Below are 18,182 nucleotides of genomic sequence, written 5' to 3'. Positions count from 1 at the left end.
CCCCTTCCACCTTTTCTTAGAGGTAATGGGGTGAGGGCTAGGCTCAGGAGACTGCCATACAGGTCAGTCTGTCTGGAACAATGAGGAGTTTAAACCCTTACTATCACACCTCAGTGGATTTGTATCAGACAGGATAAAGAACTGAAAAGGTGGAAGTGAGAGTCAGATTGTATGTACGTGTGTGTGTGAGAGAGAAAAAGAGCTGGCTGTATGTTTGTATGTTCTTGCACATACAGTGTATGTGCACATTACGTGCTGTATTTGAAACTCACAGACATTGGATATTTCACATATATGTAATTTTCAGTTCAGCCTGAAGAAAAGTATATAGATTTCTGCGATGTGCTGCATTCTCAAAGGAGACTCTTTTTTATGTACAGTAAAGCTTACAGAAAATCAATATTATTTTACTCACTTCTCAGTAGGGCAGCGTTTTCAGTTTGTATAACATACAGTAGGGTCTGGGACAATCTGGGATAAATTTCAACCGGGAAATAAACAGAACATTTTAGTTGGAAAAAAAAACCTGAATAAATAAATAAAACAATCAAAACAATATGACAACTTCGTAAGTCTTAATTTCTAGGTCACTACTAAAATAAGTAAGTTTGTGATATGCGAGTATGTGTACAGATGTTCTTCCAGTGAAGCTCAAGATGCTCTTTGAATCATCTCAAATCATGCTGGAGAACATTGTTCATCAGGTTTTATGATGAAGTTCATGCAGTTTAAGGGCTCTTGTCATTAAAGCAAAAGGGGGGCAAACCAAATACTGAAACATTCTGAAATGTTTAATTTTTTATTCATTTTTTTGCTGTAATTGTTATGCTGATAAATGCAGTATGCTATGACCAAGAATTCAATTTACAAGCATTTTCACTTGTGGTATCAGACATTTAGACTCCATTTTATGTATGTAACATGTTCTCGGAGGAGATTCTGCATGTTTTAATGTGCAGTAATGCTTTCAGAAAGTCTACAGAAAATGCTAATTTCGATGAACTGACATTTTATGATAATGTTGTTAATAACATTTTGTTATTGTTATGATTGGCCAACTCTGTGTACTTAATGTATTTATGTAGTCAATGTATTTATGTATTTAATTTACATTTCTACACATTTAATGAGAGCCAGAGTCATTTTTGATTTTGTTATGTAACCTAAATTGACTAAAAAGTCATTTTCTTTGCAGTTATCTTACCTTAGCAGGAAACTCTCCTCCTGCAGTATCTGCCAGGAGTGTTGATGTTTAATTAAACCACACTTCCTTAAAGGGGTGGTTCACTGGGTTTTTTTCTAGGCTTGATTGTGTTTATGGGGTGCAGTCTAACATGTGTTAATGCTTTGTTTTAAAAAAACGCATTATTTTTCACATGATAGGCTCTGATTGGTTAGCTAGCCCGGTGTGTTGTGATTGGCTAAACCGCCTCTAGTGCGCGTCTAAATGTCCCGCCCCTCACCTCAGTGGCATGTGCTCCGGTTGTATTGTAAACAACGGCGTCTTTAATATCGGTTATCAGTTTAAGCCCAATTGAGAAGCAGAGGATATTATTGAAGAGGATTGTGCAGAACCTGTGCAAGCACGGCTTTTAATGGTAGGCCTATGTTTTTAGTTTGAACAGTGATTATAAGAAGTTTTTCTTGTTCAACAAATCATCATATTAGAATGATTTATGAAGGATCATGTGACACTGAATACTGGAGTAATGACTGCTTCAGCTTTACCATCACGGATATAAATGACATTTTAAAATATATGAAAATAGACCTAAACTTTTGAACGGTTCTCTAAATAAGGACAATCCAAATTATTTTCTGTGGTTGGTTTTTTGTGATTGTCACATACAAGCTTAACTTATATTTAACGTGGAATATTCTGTTAGTCTTCACCATGGACATAATGTTTTGTTAATTTTGTGTACATCAGCATCATAATGTGATTTATAGAAGTTGTTTACCTGTGGGTTCATTGTGTATTTCTCAATAATTACTCAAATATGTCAAGCAGTTCTGTTGTACCTGCCACTGATTTTGTTTTAGTGAATTTGACTAACCCGCGTAACCTATGGCTTCAGAACAACGATTGCATGTATTGCTGCCAAAAATAGACAGAAGTGGAGACTCACAAACCATAACAAATTAATAAAGATATCAAAACCTGCCTTTTTTTTTTACCCCAAGAAGGGCCACACATCCCCTGCTGTATCCCAGCTGGGCTGTGCCTCTGGCATTGAAGGAGCCGGTTTAGTGTGTGTCAGTGGGGTCGGCTTATAATGCTGCCTGTCTCAGTGAGCAGCGGGCTGCAACAGACAACCCACTGCACGCCACAGCAGCCAGACTCCCTCAGGCCGTCAGGGGGCTCCACATGTGGTCGGTTCAGGCCCCGGGGCCCCGCCAACCACAACACCACCCAGAGCGCGCGTCCTGTTATATGAGATGGACCGATCTCTACATTTCCATTTCCAGCTAGCTACGTGCTTTCCTGTTTTCCCTCTCGCAGCTCCTTCCCACATCAGCCGAAATGTAAACCAGTACATATAAAAACAGCTCTAATCCCCAGAGCCTCCGCATCTATACTGATGTCTGTCTGTGACACTTGGCAGAGTCGTTGTCATGCTGTCACTCTTAGGCGGCGTGTTTGACATGGCTGGTGGATAAATGAGGCTTTTTTCTGAATGGCTAATGTTCTGGGTCAGGCCGCACGTCAGGAACAGGAACGCTGTCGAACGTCCGTTGTGTCCTTTTTAAGATCGGCCTCTCTCTCTTTTCTCACTTTTCTGCCAGAGAAGCCAATCAACACCGATATGAGAAAGAGAGGAAATGAAATCAGTGGCTAAATTGTTGCGTGATTGCCCATTCCCTAAAGAAGCTGGGCATCATTTGGAGAAAAGCATTTAATAATTGCTTTTATGGCCATGTCAGACACATGCAATTCCCTGCACTAATGGCCCAGCTAGGCAGAACACAGCCCCAAGGGTCAGAGCAGGACAATCCAGCCAGCAAGAGCTGGAACCGCACGCCTCTGTTTGTGTGTGTGTGTGTAAGACAGAGGGAAGGAGAATGAAAGAAGGAACGAGGGAGCAGGCATGGAGGAGATGAAGTGGCAGCGAGTGTAACCCAAAGGGGAAATGCACTTCAGTGTGAGTTTAATACTCCAGGCCGGGGATTTGGCAACCTGCCACACAGCAATTGTTTACCTTTTTGCTCACTGGCTGCATCTGTTCTGTTTTGTTAACGGCACTAAACTATCTGCCCGTAAACACTGGAATCAATAACAACTGTTTGGGGATTTCCCAGCCTCCCCTACGAGTCTCTTTCTTCTTCTTCTCTCTCCTTCGCTCTCTCTCTTGTTTTCTTTGTGCCATTTTTCACTGCCTCCCCCCTTCTAGTCAAAGCAAGTGTGATGTGAATAGTTTACAAGGCTTTATTTTTATGCTGAAGAGCACAGTTGAGGAAAAACTATATGGCTTTGCAAGTAATTTCATTTATTATCAGCCCTTATTCCTCACAACCATGACTTTTTTTTCTGTTCATACAATGGAAGTCAATGGTCACCAAATCTGTTCGATTACCAGCATTCTTCATAATATCTTCGTTTGTGTTCTGCTGAAGAAAGTAAGTATAGGTTTGGAACAACATGAAGGTGAACTCTATCTGTACCTTTAAAGGAGCACTGCAGTTGAAATGTCTTTAAATCATGTCTCTGTCTGAGCATCCTGACCGGCCAGACATAGCAAGACAGGCTTAACCAGTGGCATGAGTTCATGGGCAGAACTTAATGAATAATTTATTTTCTAATTGAGAATTTCATTTTATCATCAATTCTTAATCAAGAGCAAAAAGGTGATCGCTCAAAGATAATCCTTTTCAAGGTTTAAACCTGCAGTGTTTTGTCTTATCCCCATCCTGAAAAATGTAGTACAGGGTTTGTATTGTGTTACTGTTGCCCACAATGCACCTGGAGCTCTGTGCAAGCTTACTCAGGTCATTCTTCACAAAAGTATATTCAACACTCTTACATTGTTGAAAATAATGTGCCCAGGTAAAGCTTTTACTTCCCTCAGTTGCTCAATCTCTCTTGCATTATAATTGTATTTAGTTTTTAATAGATATTTCTCAAACACTTGAGCGATTTCTGTTAAACATTTCTGCCTCCTCCATCCGTTGTTTCATCTATTTACTGTGCTCCCAGGCCTTCCCTCTTTTACTGCATCTGATATGAATGCAATGCCCTTTTAACGACCCCGGCGAGGCCCTGACTCTCAGCTCTTTTCTCTTTTCACAGTAAATGACACGTATCACTGCTCTCAACACCTTCAGCACCTCCACCCCATCAGCGTGTTGTAATAACCCCCATTATGGCTTCAGTGGCTGGGCCATCCTCCCGCACAAGGCTCCTAATGGTTAGCTATGAGAGAGGCCCTAATAAGCCGTTAATGGTGGGGTAATAAATAGCCTGACAATGGCTGGGTGGGAGGAAACGACAAGATAGAATGACAGCGGAGCATTAAACATAAAGGTGAGACTCCCGCTCTAAGTGTGAGTTAGTGCTTGGGGTGTAGAGGACGTGTGGGGTTCAAGGACACCTCTGAGATGGATGAAGACAGATGGCAGGTTTGGTGGATGTTAGGCAAGTGAGGGTTTGAACATTTTGCAATATATGTAGAAGACAATGTTATGAATTGTCATGAAATAGAAAATGAATTTTTATTGTCAGTGATGTAAGGATTGGGCTATAGGAAGGAAGTAGTGTGCATTGTGCATTCATATGGTCACATCAGAGTTGCTGTAATTACAAGATGTTAAATTTCAGAGCTGTTCAGTATTTTATTTAGAATACTTAGTTACCCTAGTATTCTGCTGTGGTATTGAGAATTGTGAAATCTCTAAATGTCTCTAAAATGTAGATGTCATAGCAAACTTACAGAAAATATATATTTGATATATATCGCTATCTTTAAATAAATCACTCATATAAAGTTTTGGTCATGTGGCCCACTCATAATCATGTTAAATAATCGTGATTATGATTTTTGCCATAATCGAGCAGCCCTACTTTCTATAAAGGTATAGTTCGCCGAAAACTCTGTCATTTACTCACCCTTTTTCCAGAATAGCATGGCTGACTTTCTTCTGTGGAAAACAATAGATGTCGAAGCTGCTCTTTTCCATAGACTACAGGTGATTTTATAATGTCCAAATTGTCAAAAAAGCACAGTAAAACTATCATAAAAGGTTGCCTGCACAATGTGCTATATTCCAAGTCCTATAAATATGTGATATAGTATTTATATAATATATACTTGCAATATAGTAGTGTGAGGAACAGACTGAAATTTCACTTAGAATCATCTTCTGTGACTTTCCATTTGAATTATATTTTATTTTTATTATTGTTATTATTTTAATCATGCACTTTTGGTGTTGTAAATCATTATAAATCATCTTCCATTTTTTATTGTTTGAAGAAAAAAAGCAAAAAGAGCTCCTTGGACTTTCTGCCTAAAATCTCATTTTGTGTTTCACAGAAAGAAAATAATAGGAGTTTGATGATAATAATAGCGGTCACATTTAAATATGAATTTGTGTAAGGGTGAAAGGTTTTTCCTATGCATATGTCGCAATGGCTTCAAGTTGGTCATGTGAAAACTTATCACACACCCCACTCACCCAGTTCACAACTTTTTGCTCTTCTGGCATCGCAAGAACATTTCCTCTAACAAGCCATCTCCATCTATAACTGTTATCACAACCACTAGTCTTTTAACAGTGCAGGACATTATGCAGTAAAGATGTGCATTATATAAATATACATTTTCATTTACATTGTTGCAATGCACTGCACTCAGGGCCGTTTCTAGGCATAGGCGAGCTAGGCGGTCGCCTAGGGCGCCACCAGCTAGTCAATTTACAAATAATGCATTCAGATTTGTGGAACTCAATGCACTGAATCTCCACAAATTATTGTCGTTACTATGACAACCAATTTGAATGTGACAAACAACTGGTGTCTGAAAAGAATATACATATATGTATATATATAAATATATAATAGGGATTTCGCCTAGGGCGTCAAATTGGCTACAAACGGCCCTGACTGCACTCAATTTGCACACACCTGTATAGCAGTTTACGGTGTCTATACGTTTATTCATGTTATATACATAATACATGTAAGTACTCAGAGCTCCTACTAATCCTAGGTCAATGGATTATTAGGGTAATTCCATCATGACGTGAATGCAGTTACATACCTCATTGAGATGTTTATTATTAATCCAGAAGTAAATTGTTACAGATACTATTATACAGTTGTGCTCGCATGGGCAATGCAATAAGTTTACTTTACCACCTTACCCTATTAGTCAATAATTTTTTATTTTATTTATATGTTTACTATTATTTTTTATTATTATACCCTCATTGGGGGCTGAGCCCCCCTAAAACGAAAATCTTAGAATCGCCCCTGTGCGCTCGCATACAGTACATTCCCAGTGCACATATGTTACCTGTGTGCTGCATGTGGCGCTTGATGCACAAGTCTTATACATAATGCAGTATGTTTGGATGGAGTGATTTTACTGACAGGCTGATGTGCTTGTATGAGCGGGAGTGGATCTCAGTGGAGTGGATCTCCATGCATTCATGCAGACGTTTTCCCAGTTCTGCCTCACAGTCTCCCTCTGGACCCCATTAATGAAGAGCCAAGATGCTGGTATGACACGCTCACCTGTGAAAAAAATATGTGCACACACCTACACACACGTATACATCACAAATGCGTGAAATTTATTCCAGGCGCTCACTAACCCACCTCATCTCTATAATCTTGTAAAATTATAAAATGACACAAAAAACAAAATAAATGTATGTATGATCACCGTATGTGGCTGATGAAGTGGAGAGAAATGAGAGAATGAGAATTCGTGATCGCCTCAGTCCCCTTTAAATTTCATATGAAAACGGCGGCAGACTTCGGCTCCTCCCCGTCTTTCAGCGCGTTCTTCATTCCGCAGAGGCGCAGAGCGAGAAACAGAGGACAAAGGTGTGTGTTTATCGATAGATTGTTACAATATCTGCATCTGTGCAGTTCTTTGTCATAAAGACAGTTTACAAAATATCATCAATCGGTTTTCCATTGCCATTTTTATTTGAAAATTTTACTTTTGATATAAAACATATTAATTACAGTGCATATGGCAAATAGTTTTGCATACTTGAGCTAAAGAAGGAGGAGTGTACTAGAAATGCAAACAGTAAAATTTAGTTTGTACAGCAAACAGGTGTGTGTGTGTGTGTACCTACTTAACCAGGGGGCTGAGCCCCCCTAAAACGAAAATCTTAGAATCGCCCCTGTGCGCTCGCATACAGTACATTCCCAGTGCACATATGTTACCTGTGTGCTGCATGTGGCGCTTGATGCACAAGTCTTATACATAATGCAGTATGTTTGGATGGAGTGATTTTACTGACAGGCTGATGTACTTGTATGAGCGGGAGTGGATCTCAGTGGAGTGGATCTCCATGCATTCATGCAGACGTTTTCCCAGTTCTGCCTCACAGTCTCCCTCTGGACCCCATTAATGAAGAGCCAAGATGCTGGTATGACACGCTCACCTGTGAAAAAAATATGTGCACACACCTACACACACGTATACATCACAAATGCGTGAAATTTATTCCAGGCGCTCACTAACCCACCTCATCTCTATAATCTTGTAAAATTATAAAATGACACAAAAAACAAAATAAATGTATGTATGATCACCGTATGTGGCTGATGAAGTGGAGAGAAATGAGAGAATGAGATTGTCATATTGTCGGCTTGACGATAACAAAGTGTTAGAATCCAGAGGCGATATTGTTGCAATTATTAGGACTCCTTTCTTTTTTATTTCTCCCCTCCCTCCATCGCTCTCCCACTCAATCTTCCTGGAGCTTTCATAGCCGGGGCTAATGCCTTCCTGATCCACTCCCCAATGCCTTTTCTGTCAGAGGAAGTCATTTAAGAGCACACACAAAAGTATTTGTCGAAGTGTCTGAAAATACCGTAGCCCTCTTCTCCGCAGCCCATTCTTCAGGCCTAATGCGGAACATCCCCTGGGTGATGGCTTTGGCAGCTGCAGAAATGGGAGAGCCACGCTGGAGATGAGGGTCATCAGCGAGTTACTGGAGAAAGTTTGTGCCCAGTTTGACTGTAGATTTGAGAGGAAACTTTGCAGCCTCTGTGGGATTGGTGTAGATTGCAAGGCCACGGTTCACAGGCCCCCTGGTGTCAAATGCACATTCACAAAGTCTTTCAGTTTTTACTGTTTTATTTATTTGAGAAACGTGCCGTCTTGGATTCCAGTGTTGTATGTTTCTTGTTGGAAACGTCCTCAGCGTAACCTTCAGTATCTTTTACAATATCAGTCTTCCAAAAATCTTCCAATCTTCATGAAAAAAATTAAATTTTATGTTCGAAAATTTTCAGCGATTAGAATACAGCATATAAATAACATATCTTAATCAGAAAATAATGCTCTCAAAAGACCAGACCAAATTTCATTGCTGAGGTCATGGGTTATCAGTGTTGAAAACAGTTGTGCTGCTTAATATTTTTGTGTTAACTGTGATACATTTTTGTAACATTATAAACTTTTTTACAGTCACTTTTGATCAATTAATGTGTCCTTGCTGAAACAAAACATAAATTTCCTTGAAATAAAGATATTATAAATGTCTTTACTGTCACTTTTGAACAATTTAATGAACTCTTGCTTAGTAAAATAATTCATTTCCTTCATAAATAAAAAGCTTTACCTACTCCATAGTTTTGAACAGTAGTGTATATATTGTTAATATTTCGTTGTATTATGCTAGATTATTTACCAATGTCAGATCCTTTTGAAAGACTCTTCAATGTGTGAAATGGACCTGATATAGAGTGCTGGTATAGATAATTTATTGAAGGTAGGTCAACTTATGTTGATGTGCTTACATTTCAACCTTCTAAATCCTTAACCCAAAGAATCTCTCTGTGTGTAAAGTTCTGCACCTCTTTAAAAACAGATTTGCATTTGACTTGTGCAAACCAAATATGTGCACAATTACTGTGTTCTGCTGGTTTGGTGCTGGTTAAGCTTGTGGACTAGCATAGTCATCCAAAATGTATAGTTATTAGTATAGTTATAAGTCTAGTTATTCTTTAGCTGTTTGTCTAAAGAGGTCTTGATGGGTAAACTAGTTCACATGTATTTACATTTAATCATTTAGCAAGTGCTTTTATCCAAAGTAACTTTCAAACGAGGACTATCACAAACAATCTATCATACAAGACTCAACAATATTTGCAGTTTCAAGAGTAAGCTAGGGTATTTAAAATGAAGAAAATATTTGTAGCTAATTTATAGGAAGTGCCTTTGTTTATGGCTGTGGTTTATATAAGTGCTCTAACAAGAGTTGTGTCTTCAGCTTGACTTTTGTAGTGGTCTCAGTAGAACGGGTGGTTGAAAGCTCTACCACAGAGCCGCAAGAAAAAAAATATGCTGGTCTTTCCAGCAAAGATGTCTGTTAACATTTTTCCATGACCAAGTCTTTGTGTGTCTGTCTACAGCTCCTCAGGATCCTCCCCAGGGAGGGCGAAGCTTCAGCCTTACCTCCCATCAGCTCAGGTGCCTGACCCAGCTGACCAACATCTTACTGGAGCTGGAAAAAACTGTGGAGGACCTGGCAACCCATCTGGGTTTCCTTAACTGTGCTGGAGAATCAGTATGCAGTGGCAAAGGTATACTTTAACAACCATCACTAAAAACATCACACCCACATATGCATACTAGAGTCAAATCGGTCCGATACAGGTCAGTGAGACATAGCAATTCCAATTTTAAAGGGAAAAACCTGTCATCAATTTAATCACCCTCATGTCGTTCCAAACCTGTATGACTTCCTTTTGAAACATTAGTCTAGTGGTGATTTGAACACTGCCATTCAAATGTTTTGTTTCAGTAATATTTTATTTATTTATTTTATACTGTTATACAATATATAGAATAAAGACATGTATAAAATGTTACAACAAATTTATATATAAAATAAATGCAATTCTATCGAACTGTTCATCTAAGATTGAAAACGTTTTCCACAAAAATGTTAAGCAGCAGAACTGTTTTCAACATTGATAATAATAAGAGAGGTGTTTTGAGCAGCAAATCAGCATATTAAAATGATTTCTGAAGGATCGTGTGACACTGAAGACGGGAGTATTTCTGAAAATTCAGCTTTGCCATCACAGGAATAAATGAATGAAAATAGAAAGTGGTTATTATTTTTTATTACAGTTAATATTACTATTTTTTACTGTATTCTTGATCAAATAAATGCAACATTGCTGAGCATAAGACATTTCTTTCAAAAACATTAAGAAAACTTACCAACCCCAAACATTTGTGTGTGTGGTTCAGGTTTGGAATCACATGAGGGTGAGTAAATGATGATGAAATTTATTTTTTGGTGATCTATCCCTTTAAAAACTATAGTTCTTAATCTCATAATCAACAAAACAACCATAGTAAGCAAATGTCCCCCTGAAGCAACTGTGAAAACATATACAGATCCAGATAAGAGGTTTATGTTGCTCTCAGACTGAATGTGATATATGCCAGTCAACAAGATATATGGTTGTTGTTGTTTTTTTCCGATGAATATCAGCATAGTGTAAATAAATGGCAGCCGATCAAGATTTCTGACAACAGTCTGCTCCAAATCTGACATGTGAAATGATTTGTCACCGTGGGAGCAGAAAACCTCAAGCTATATTGTGCTCGACGGAGCCTTTAAATACGACAAGCCTCCAATTCCTGCATATAATAGCGACATCTCTACAGGCAGCTTATGAGACTACCTTGTATATATATGCTTTTTTTAATGAGAGTTTTCTCGCCTTTCTATACAGCTCTTTTAACGCACTATGTTTTTTTTTTTTTTTTGCATATAGAAACACACTTCTAGACACAAATTGAGGAGGCAGGATTTTTATTTTTATTTTGTCATTTATTTATTTTTTTTCTGCTATGAAAGTGACTGGTGCGTATAGTAATTTCTGTAAAGGTTACATTAAAAAAACAGGACAAGCAGAAAAGGGCTGGATTTACTGAGAAGTAAACAGCCTTTAAAGGGCAGTTATCCAAATCATTAATTCAGCCAATCAAACGACTTAATTACCAGAAATTCATCAGATGGGCTTAAAGGTCAAAAAGTGACATGCCGGCTGCTTCTCTTCTCCTTCGCCTGGCTCGACTCTCTCTCTTCTTCAACTAAATTGCCTCGCCCGGGGTCTCACTTCCGAAGCGTCTGATTAGAAAAATGCGGCCTTGTTGCATGCACTTTTAATTTGCCCACAACAAGCGCACACACAAATACACACACTTATCCTCCCTCTAACCCTTCCATGGATTAGCCCAGATCTGGCCATAGCTATCAGGGGTTCAAATCAACTCCAAAACCTCTGAATTTAACAAAGCTTACTGTTGCAATCACTGCGTCCGCTTTTTAGTTTTTTCCCTGTTTTATTGAACGTATCATGTTGTTGTTAGTAGGTCGCCGCTGCGCAGAGGAGTTTAATATGTTGGCCTGGCCTGACCCTGGCACCCCACACATTGACTTATTTTCCAGAGGCACCATGTAGAGAATAAATGCATATGCTAATGCTAACGGAACATATGAGATATTCCTGTGTGAAATGTTTTTAATGAGCTGGAAATCTGAGGATTTGGAGCACATTTCCTTTGGTAAAGCTGTAGTGACAGTTTACTGTAGATGCATTGTGTGTGTTTTTGTTTTTCCATGCAGAGGTCCTAAAGAAGGGCAGGGATGATACTGAGGTGACGGCAGCAGAAGACAAAGGCGCTACTGAGGTGATACACACCCCTTATTTAAACATGAATGGTGCAAGTACTGTAAAAGTTTTTTTTTAATGCATTTTCATGTAAAAGAACCCTTACTTTTAATAAATGTAGACCTTTATTAAATGTTTTAAAAAAAAAATTGTAATCAACATCTTTATTGATGTAACTTAGGGTTAAGGATTTCAACAAATCTCAAACCCTAAATATTGTGGAAAAATACTAGTACCGACAACAAACTGGTAACACCTTGGCAATTACCCACAACATCATTTTATTGGTGATTTTCACATGGGCACTAAGGACTTACATTTTGCTTGTAATTATACATTAGAACTTTATAATTTATAATATAATATTTATATTTATTTAGTTACTATGACCAGCAACAGTACTTATGTGTGTGTGTGTGTGTTCAGGTGGTGTGCCTTGAGTTTGGTTGGAGAGCTGCGTTCAGAAACCTTGTTCCTCAGATGGCTCACTGTGTGAAGGTGGTGCTGGATGACGTTTGCAATAAGAATCTGCAGCAGGAGGAAGCCACACATGCATCGGGCTCTGCCAACATCTTCATCACCCCTGTTACCCATAGACACGGTCCAGAAAAAGACTCTCCCAAGATGGTGGCCAAGGTAACATCAGTGGTTTACATATTAAATGAACAATCATTTATCACAATCAGTATCATGATTTTTATTTATTTATATATTCATAAGTAGAAGTGTATATATATATACCGTATAATGTTTTTTTTTAATGTTTTTATTGCATTTATTTGTGACCCTGGACCACAAAACCAGTCTTAAGTCGCTTGGGTATATTTGTAGCAATAGCCAAAAATACATTGTATGGGTCAAAATGATTGATTTTTCTTTTATGCCAAAAATCATTAGGACATTAAGTAAAGATCATGTTCCATAAAGATATTTTGTAAATTTCCTACTGTAAATATATCAAAACTTAATTTTTGATTAGTAATATGCATTGCTAAGAACTTCATTTGGACAACTTTAAAGGCGATTTTCTCAATATTTTGATTTTTTTTTCACCCTCAGATTCCAGATTCTCGGCCAAATATTGTCCTATCATAACAAACCATGCATCAATGGAAAGCTTCTTTATTCAGCTTTGAGATGGTGTATAAATCTCAATTTCAAAAAAGTGACCCTTATGACCAGGGTTACATTTGATCACAAATAAAGTAAAAACTGTAATGTTGTGAAATATTATAATAATTTAATATAACTGTTTTTTATTTGAATATATTTAAAAATGTAATCCTTGCTAAATAAAAAGTATTACTTTCATTAAAAAAAGTCTTACTGACCCCATTCAAATGTAGTGATAAAAAAAAAAGTATTTTAAATATGCCATTATATCTAATAGTAAACTAATGACTTTTGCTTATTAGAGCTTTTAGCTAGAAACATGCTATCGTCACACTCTGTTGGAATAAACTTTGTCATGTTTCTTGTTCTCTGTCCGAGTTTCTGCCTATGTGTTGCAGACTGTTAAGTAAGTCTCTTATGAATTAGGATGCTTCTTTTCAGGAATAAAGGCAGTTCAAGGCAGCTCACTAGGTTTTGGAACAGAGCTATAGAGGAAGGTGTTTGTGATTCATTCACGGATATTTCCTTCTCTTTTGAAATACTCCACTGGTTCACAGTGACATGACATGTCTGCTCGTCCTGAGCAGGCACCGTGGCTCCAGGAGCCTCTCTGGTCCTGTGGGTTTGCTCTACGGCCCAGTGTTTTGCCTCATTTTATCCCTCATCACGGAGGTCCCTGTCTGAGACAAGCTCCACTCGCTGCAGCTCAGGCAGATTGATGAGCCATCACAGCCCCAAAGGACAGCCTCTGAGCTAGGATATGATGCAGGTGTTTCGCTCCCTGCGTGCCCCCTGCGCTAGCCCTTTTTTTCTTGTTAAAAACATAGATGTCCACAATAGACAAAAGTTTTGTAAGTTGTATTTCTGAATGAAACTTAAGCAAAGTTTACAGTACACACACACGCATGCACGCACACACACACACACACACACACATTCATTCATTGAAAAGTTTAGGAGGAAATGTATTACTTTCATTCAGCTAGGATGCATTAAATTGATCAAAAAATTACAGTGAATACTAAAACTTGTTACAAAAGATTTCTATTTCAAATAAATGCTGATCTTTTGAATCTTCTATACATCAAAGAGTCCTGGAACAAAATTGTATCACAGTTTCCACAAAAATATTAAGCAACACAGCTGTTTTCAGCATTGAGGATAATAATAAGAAATGTTTCTTAAGCACCAAATCAGCATATTAGAATGATTTCTGAAGTTTCATGTGATACTGAAGTAACTGAAGTAATTTAGCTTTGTTATCACAGGAATAAATGCCAAAATTTGTGAAATACATTCAAAATAGATAACAGTTATTACTATGAAAATTACATACATAAACAGTAAATGCTTTTTGAGGATTTTCATATTACTAATTTTTCTGACATCGTTTAGCATTGACCTCTGCCTGCAAACCTGTTTTCAACCTTTTAAACCAACAACAAAAAATACACTTTTGAGCAACATGGCCCCAGCTCATGAAATTTAGAAATGTCGGCGTTCATGTCTGATTTCCATACCATTTCATTGATGCCGCTACATGCTGCTGACACCCCTGGAACCACATCACTAACAAGTGTCAAAATTTGTTCACACTCAAGACCTGTACAACACATTTACGTGTAGGTCAGTGCTTCAGAATGAGCGGCCCTCCTCTCAAAGGTTAGCATGTGCATTTATTTGCATTCTCTGCTGCTCTGAGTGTCTCAAAACCCCTTCTTTTTGACACATGTCACCATGGCCCATAATTAGGCAGCGTTATGCTAGCCCAGGCCTGACTTAGCCAGAATGTAGTCAGTCCAGATGCATTACAGAGATCAATATTTCACCCATTCATATTCATACATTCATACTTTGTTTCGAACTCTCAGAGTCGCCAGACCTCCCGTCTGCATAATATTTCAGCGAACCATTTATCATCCTGAAACCACCATCCAGCTATTGACCACCTCGCGTTGACGATCGTCCTTAACCCTGTGTGAGGAGAAGGATTTAGCACTGTTCGAAGGTGCAAGACGACCACTGCAGAGTTGAGCTCTTAAATGTTTTAAAGCTTTGCTGAGAAATAACCTTGCAGTGGCTGTCCTATTGGAATCCATATCTTTGATCTGCTCTAGTTAAGGGTTCTCCGAACCGAAGCAGCAGGCTTTAGAAAGCCATAAATCTCACCGACACCTCTCGGGTCCTCATCACCTTGGATTGGGGCAAATCTTTGCATTCTCGCCCACATCTCACTCACACTTCCCGCTAAGCTTATAACAACAACACTCAGCCTGTTATCGACTCCCTGTCCAGCCGGCCGATTGTTTCAAGACCTGTTCAGCCTGTAGGGGCTTCCGGTTTGGCAAGGTCTCCCAGAATCCTTTGGCGATGTCAAAAGCAGTACTGGTAAAAATGATGCCAATTATCATATTAGCACCATAATACCGAGTGACAAATCTTGATGAGATATTAATGCAAACACAGTTGTTTTGACTTTGATGTGAACAGGCAGGAGAAATCAGATGTGTCAAAATATCTGTCTTAGTCCTTGCAGTGCATTCTAATAGAACTGCTGCTGAATATTATGATGTTAATATTAATATGAATTAATATTGATATTAAGCTCTTAACGTTTTTTTTTCTTCTTTTTTTAAATGTTCAAACTTAAAGCAATATTTACTTAATAATTACTTGCAACATGTCGCAACAAGTTATAAATGAGATTTATTTACTAATTATACTAATATAATATATTTTTATTTATAATATATTTATAACATTTAATTATAATTTAATTATAATGAGCTTTTCCTGGCTTTTTTATTTGTTTAATTACCTCAGAAATTATATTTACCTAAGTAATAAATGATTGCATGCTGTTGTTTTATTTTTAATTTAATATTTATAGTTGTATAGTTTATTATTAAAATAATTAATTTGTCCAAATTTACTAATAACACTAATATTACCAGTAATTATAATATTATAGGTAGTATAATAATAAACTATAAAAATTTTCTATTTTTCAATTTTCAGTATTACTTAATTTATAATTACAGCAGTATTTAAAAAATATTTTAAATGAATTTAATTTAGTATTACTATAGTTTAATATTGTGTTTTTTATAATAGTTACTAAAATAAATATACTAACTACATATAAAACAAGTGATCATATTTTAGTTAATATAATAATAAACTATAATAATTTAGTAATAAATATAATTTAAATAATAAAGGTTGTATTGTGAACAGTGAAATTTTACTGGTGTTGCTACTTAAATTATGGTATGATGATGATAGCCCTGGCATGCTGCATCTATTGTGCCTAAACATAGTGAACGAGGCTGTGTAATGCAGATGATGAAGTTTAGTGAAGAAGTATGAAATCACCTCTCTCTTGCCTGTCTGTGCTTGATTGATAGACCTGTTATTGGGAAAGTTTCCATTTAACATGTGCTGGGGTTTTTCCTCCATGTTCGCAGAGGCCTTGGGACATGGTAACTCACTGTGGAAGGGGGAAAGGGTGGAGTGGAGGGAGATATATACAACGCACACATATATTTTACTGCTCTCGAATAGGCCGGCATAGTAACTCATTTCTATAGGTATATAAATTTGACAGTGAACCCAGTACATGCGTCTGGCTCTTCAGCATGCCCAGATTCACTGCTGTTACTGCTAATCTGCATTGAACACGTGTGGCTGGAAGGAAGTATGGAGAAAGGGAGGAATGGAATTTCTAGATGGGATTAGATCGACAATGATGTCTTCATTTGTCAAAGGTTGGAGAAATATGGGTGGAGGAAGTTTGGTGGATGTTCCGTTCCAGGTCTGCCTTTTTTTGGCAATAACACTCAGGGGTCTTCCTTTCAAGCTGTGTACCTCCTGAGGCAATGTAAGGCAGATGTAACAGGCACACACACTTTCGTAATCATTTTGAAGAGAAAATACCAGTGCTGATTCCCTGTTTCCTCCAGGACAAATGTGGAAAAAGGAGATAAGTGTTGCTTCTCTCTTCAGCTGCCACAGGAGGGGAACTGCAGGTATTTGAATAAGAAAATGGCCTTGAATGTCTCACACAGTCATATCGGCATGGATGATTCGGTTATTTACTACAATAAATGCTAGTCGGTTCGCATATGGTAGAGCTCTGTGAGCTGCTGAAATGCAATTTCAGTCTTCAAAAAGGGAAGTTTGAGTGTTGTATGATAAAGAATTTCTAGTGTATAGCATTGAATGCTTTTTGTTGATTTAAGCCGGACAGGATGGAGTACCTGAAAGTTATTTCACAATAACTATCTGCAAATAATTCTACCAAATGGTCGTGATAGTAAAGACGCCTGTCTAGTGTGGATAACAGTATGGTTTCACCAAACAAGTTTGTTACATTTAAAAATATATCCACCAGTGTTGGAGATGAGGGCAGGCAGGTTGTGTATGTGTTCCAATATGTTATGTAGTGTTGTTTCTGAAGCCAGCAGCTCTCTTCCCCAATTTTCTTCCTGAAAGAACTGGCCTGTTAATTTACATGAAATAATATAAATATAAAATATTAATTATATGTATTGATATGCTTAATTGTCTTTATTATTTTGACATATTTTAGGAGCAAAGGGATGAATTACAAAGTGAGGGACACATTAAGGCACAAGTATTGGTTTATAGAAAGACAATATATTAAATTCACATATTCACTTTATTTCCAGTTCTGTGCAGATGTTCTGGAGCAGATGGATGCTTTTCTCCCGCTGGCTGTGGCATTTAGAGAGGACAGCCTGCTGCCCGTGTGCTCCAGCTACGTGGAGGTGTGTGGCCGTGTGACCTCCTTCCTACTGACCAGACTAGAGGAGAGGGCAGGGGAAGTGCCGGCCTCCGCTCCCTTCAAAAACCTGCCTATTCTGATGGCCACCAGTGTCTACATCCTCCAGACACTCATGCACTATGAAAGCCAGCTCAGAGACTCCACACACATGTGAGATACACTCATTCTCACTAAATTTGCTAATTATACTAATATAAAATAATAATAATAAAAAAATATAATTATACTAATATAAAAAGTAATTATAATATTTGTTAATATAACTATATTTTTTAAAGGGGTCCTATTATGCTTTTTCACTTTTTCAACTTTAGTTAGTCTGTATTGTTGTTGTTTGAGCATAAAAAAGATCTGCAAAGTTACAAAGCTCAAAGTCCACTTCAA

General features: G+C 37.7%; 1 protein-coding gene across 1 annotated transcript in view; it reads left to right on the top strand.

Annotated features, from left to right (window-relative positions):
- Positions 1–18,182, top strand: part of LOC107756295 (uncharacterized protein KIAA0825-like) — a 147,473-nt gene that overhangs the window by 21,131 nt on the left and 108,160 nt on the right. Inside the window, 4 exon segments of the mRNA XM_016573328.1 lie at positions 9,599–9,769; positions 11,833–11,897; positions 12,305–12,514; positions 17,683–17,948. Coding sequence (XP_016428814.1) covers positions 9,599–9,769; positions 11,833–11,897; positions 12,305–12,514; positions 17,683–17,948 — 712 coding nt within the window.

The sequence above is a fragment of the Sinocyclocheilus rhinocerous genome, unplaced genomic scaffold, assembly GCF_001515625.1.
Source record: "Sinocyclocheilus rhinocerous isolate Xijiao unplaced genomic scaffold, SAMN03320098_v1.1 scaffold1043, whole genome shotgun sequence".
NCBI classification, from domain to species: domain Eukaryota; kingdom Metazoa; phylum Chordata; class Actinopteri; order Cypriniformes; family Cyprinidae; genus Sinocyclocheilus; species Sinocyclocheilus rhinocerous.
The sequence above is the reverse complement of the archived record's forward strand: the minus strand, read 5'-3'. Positions and strand labels throughout refer to the sequence as shown.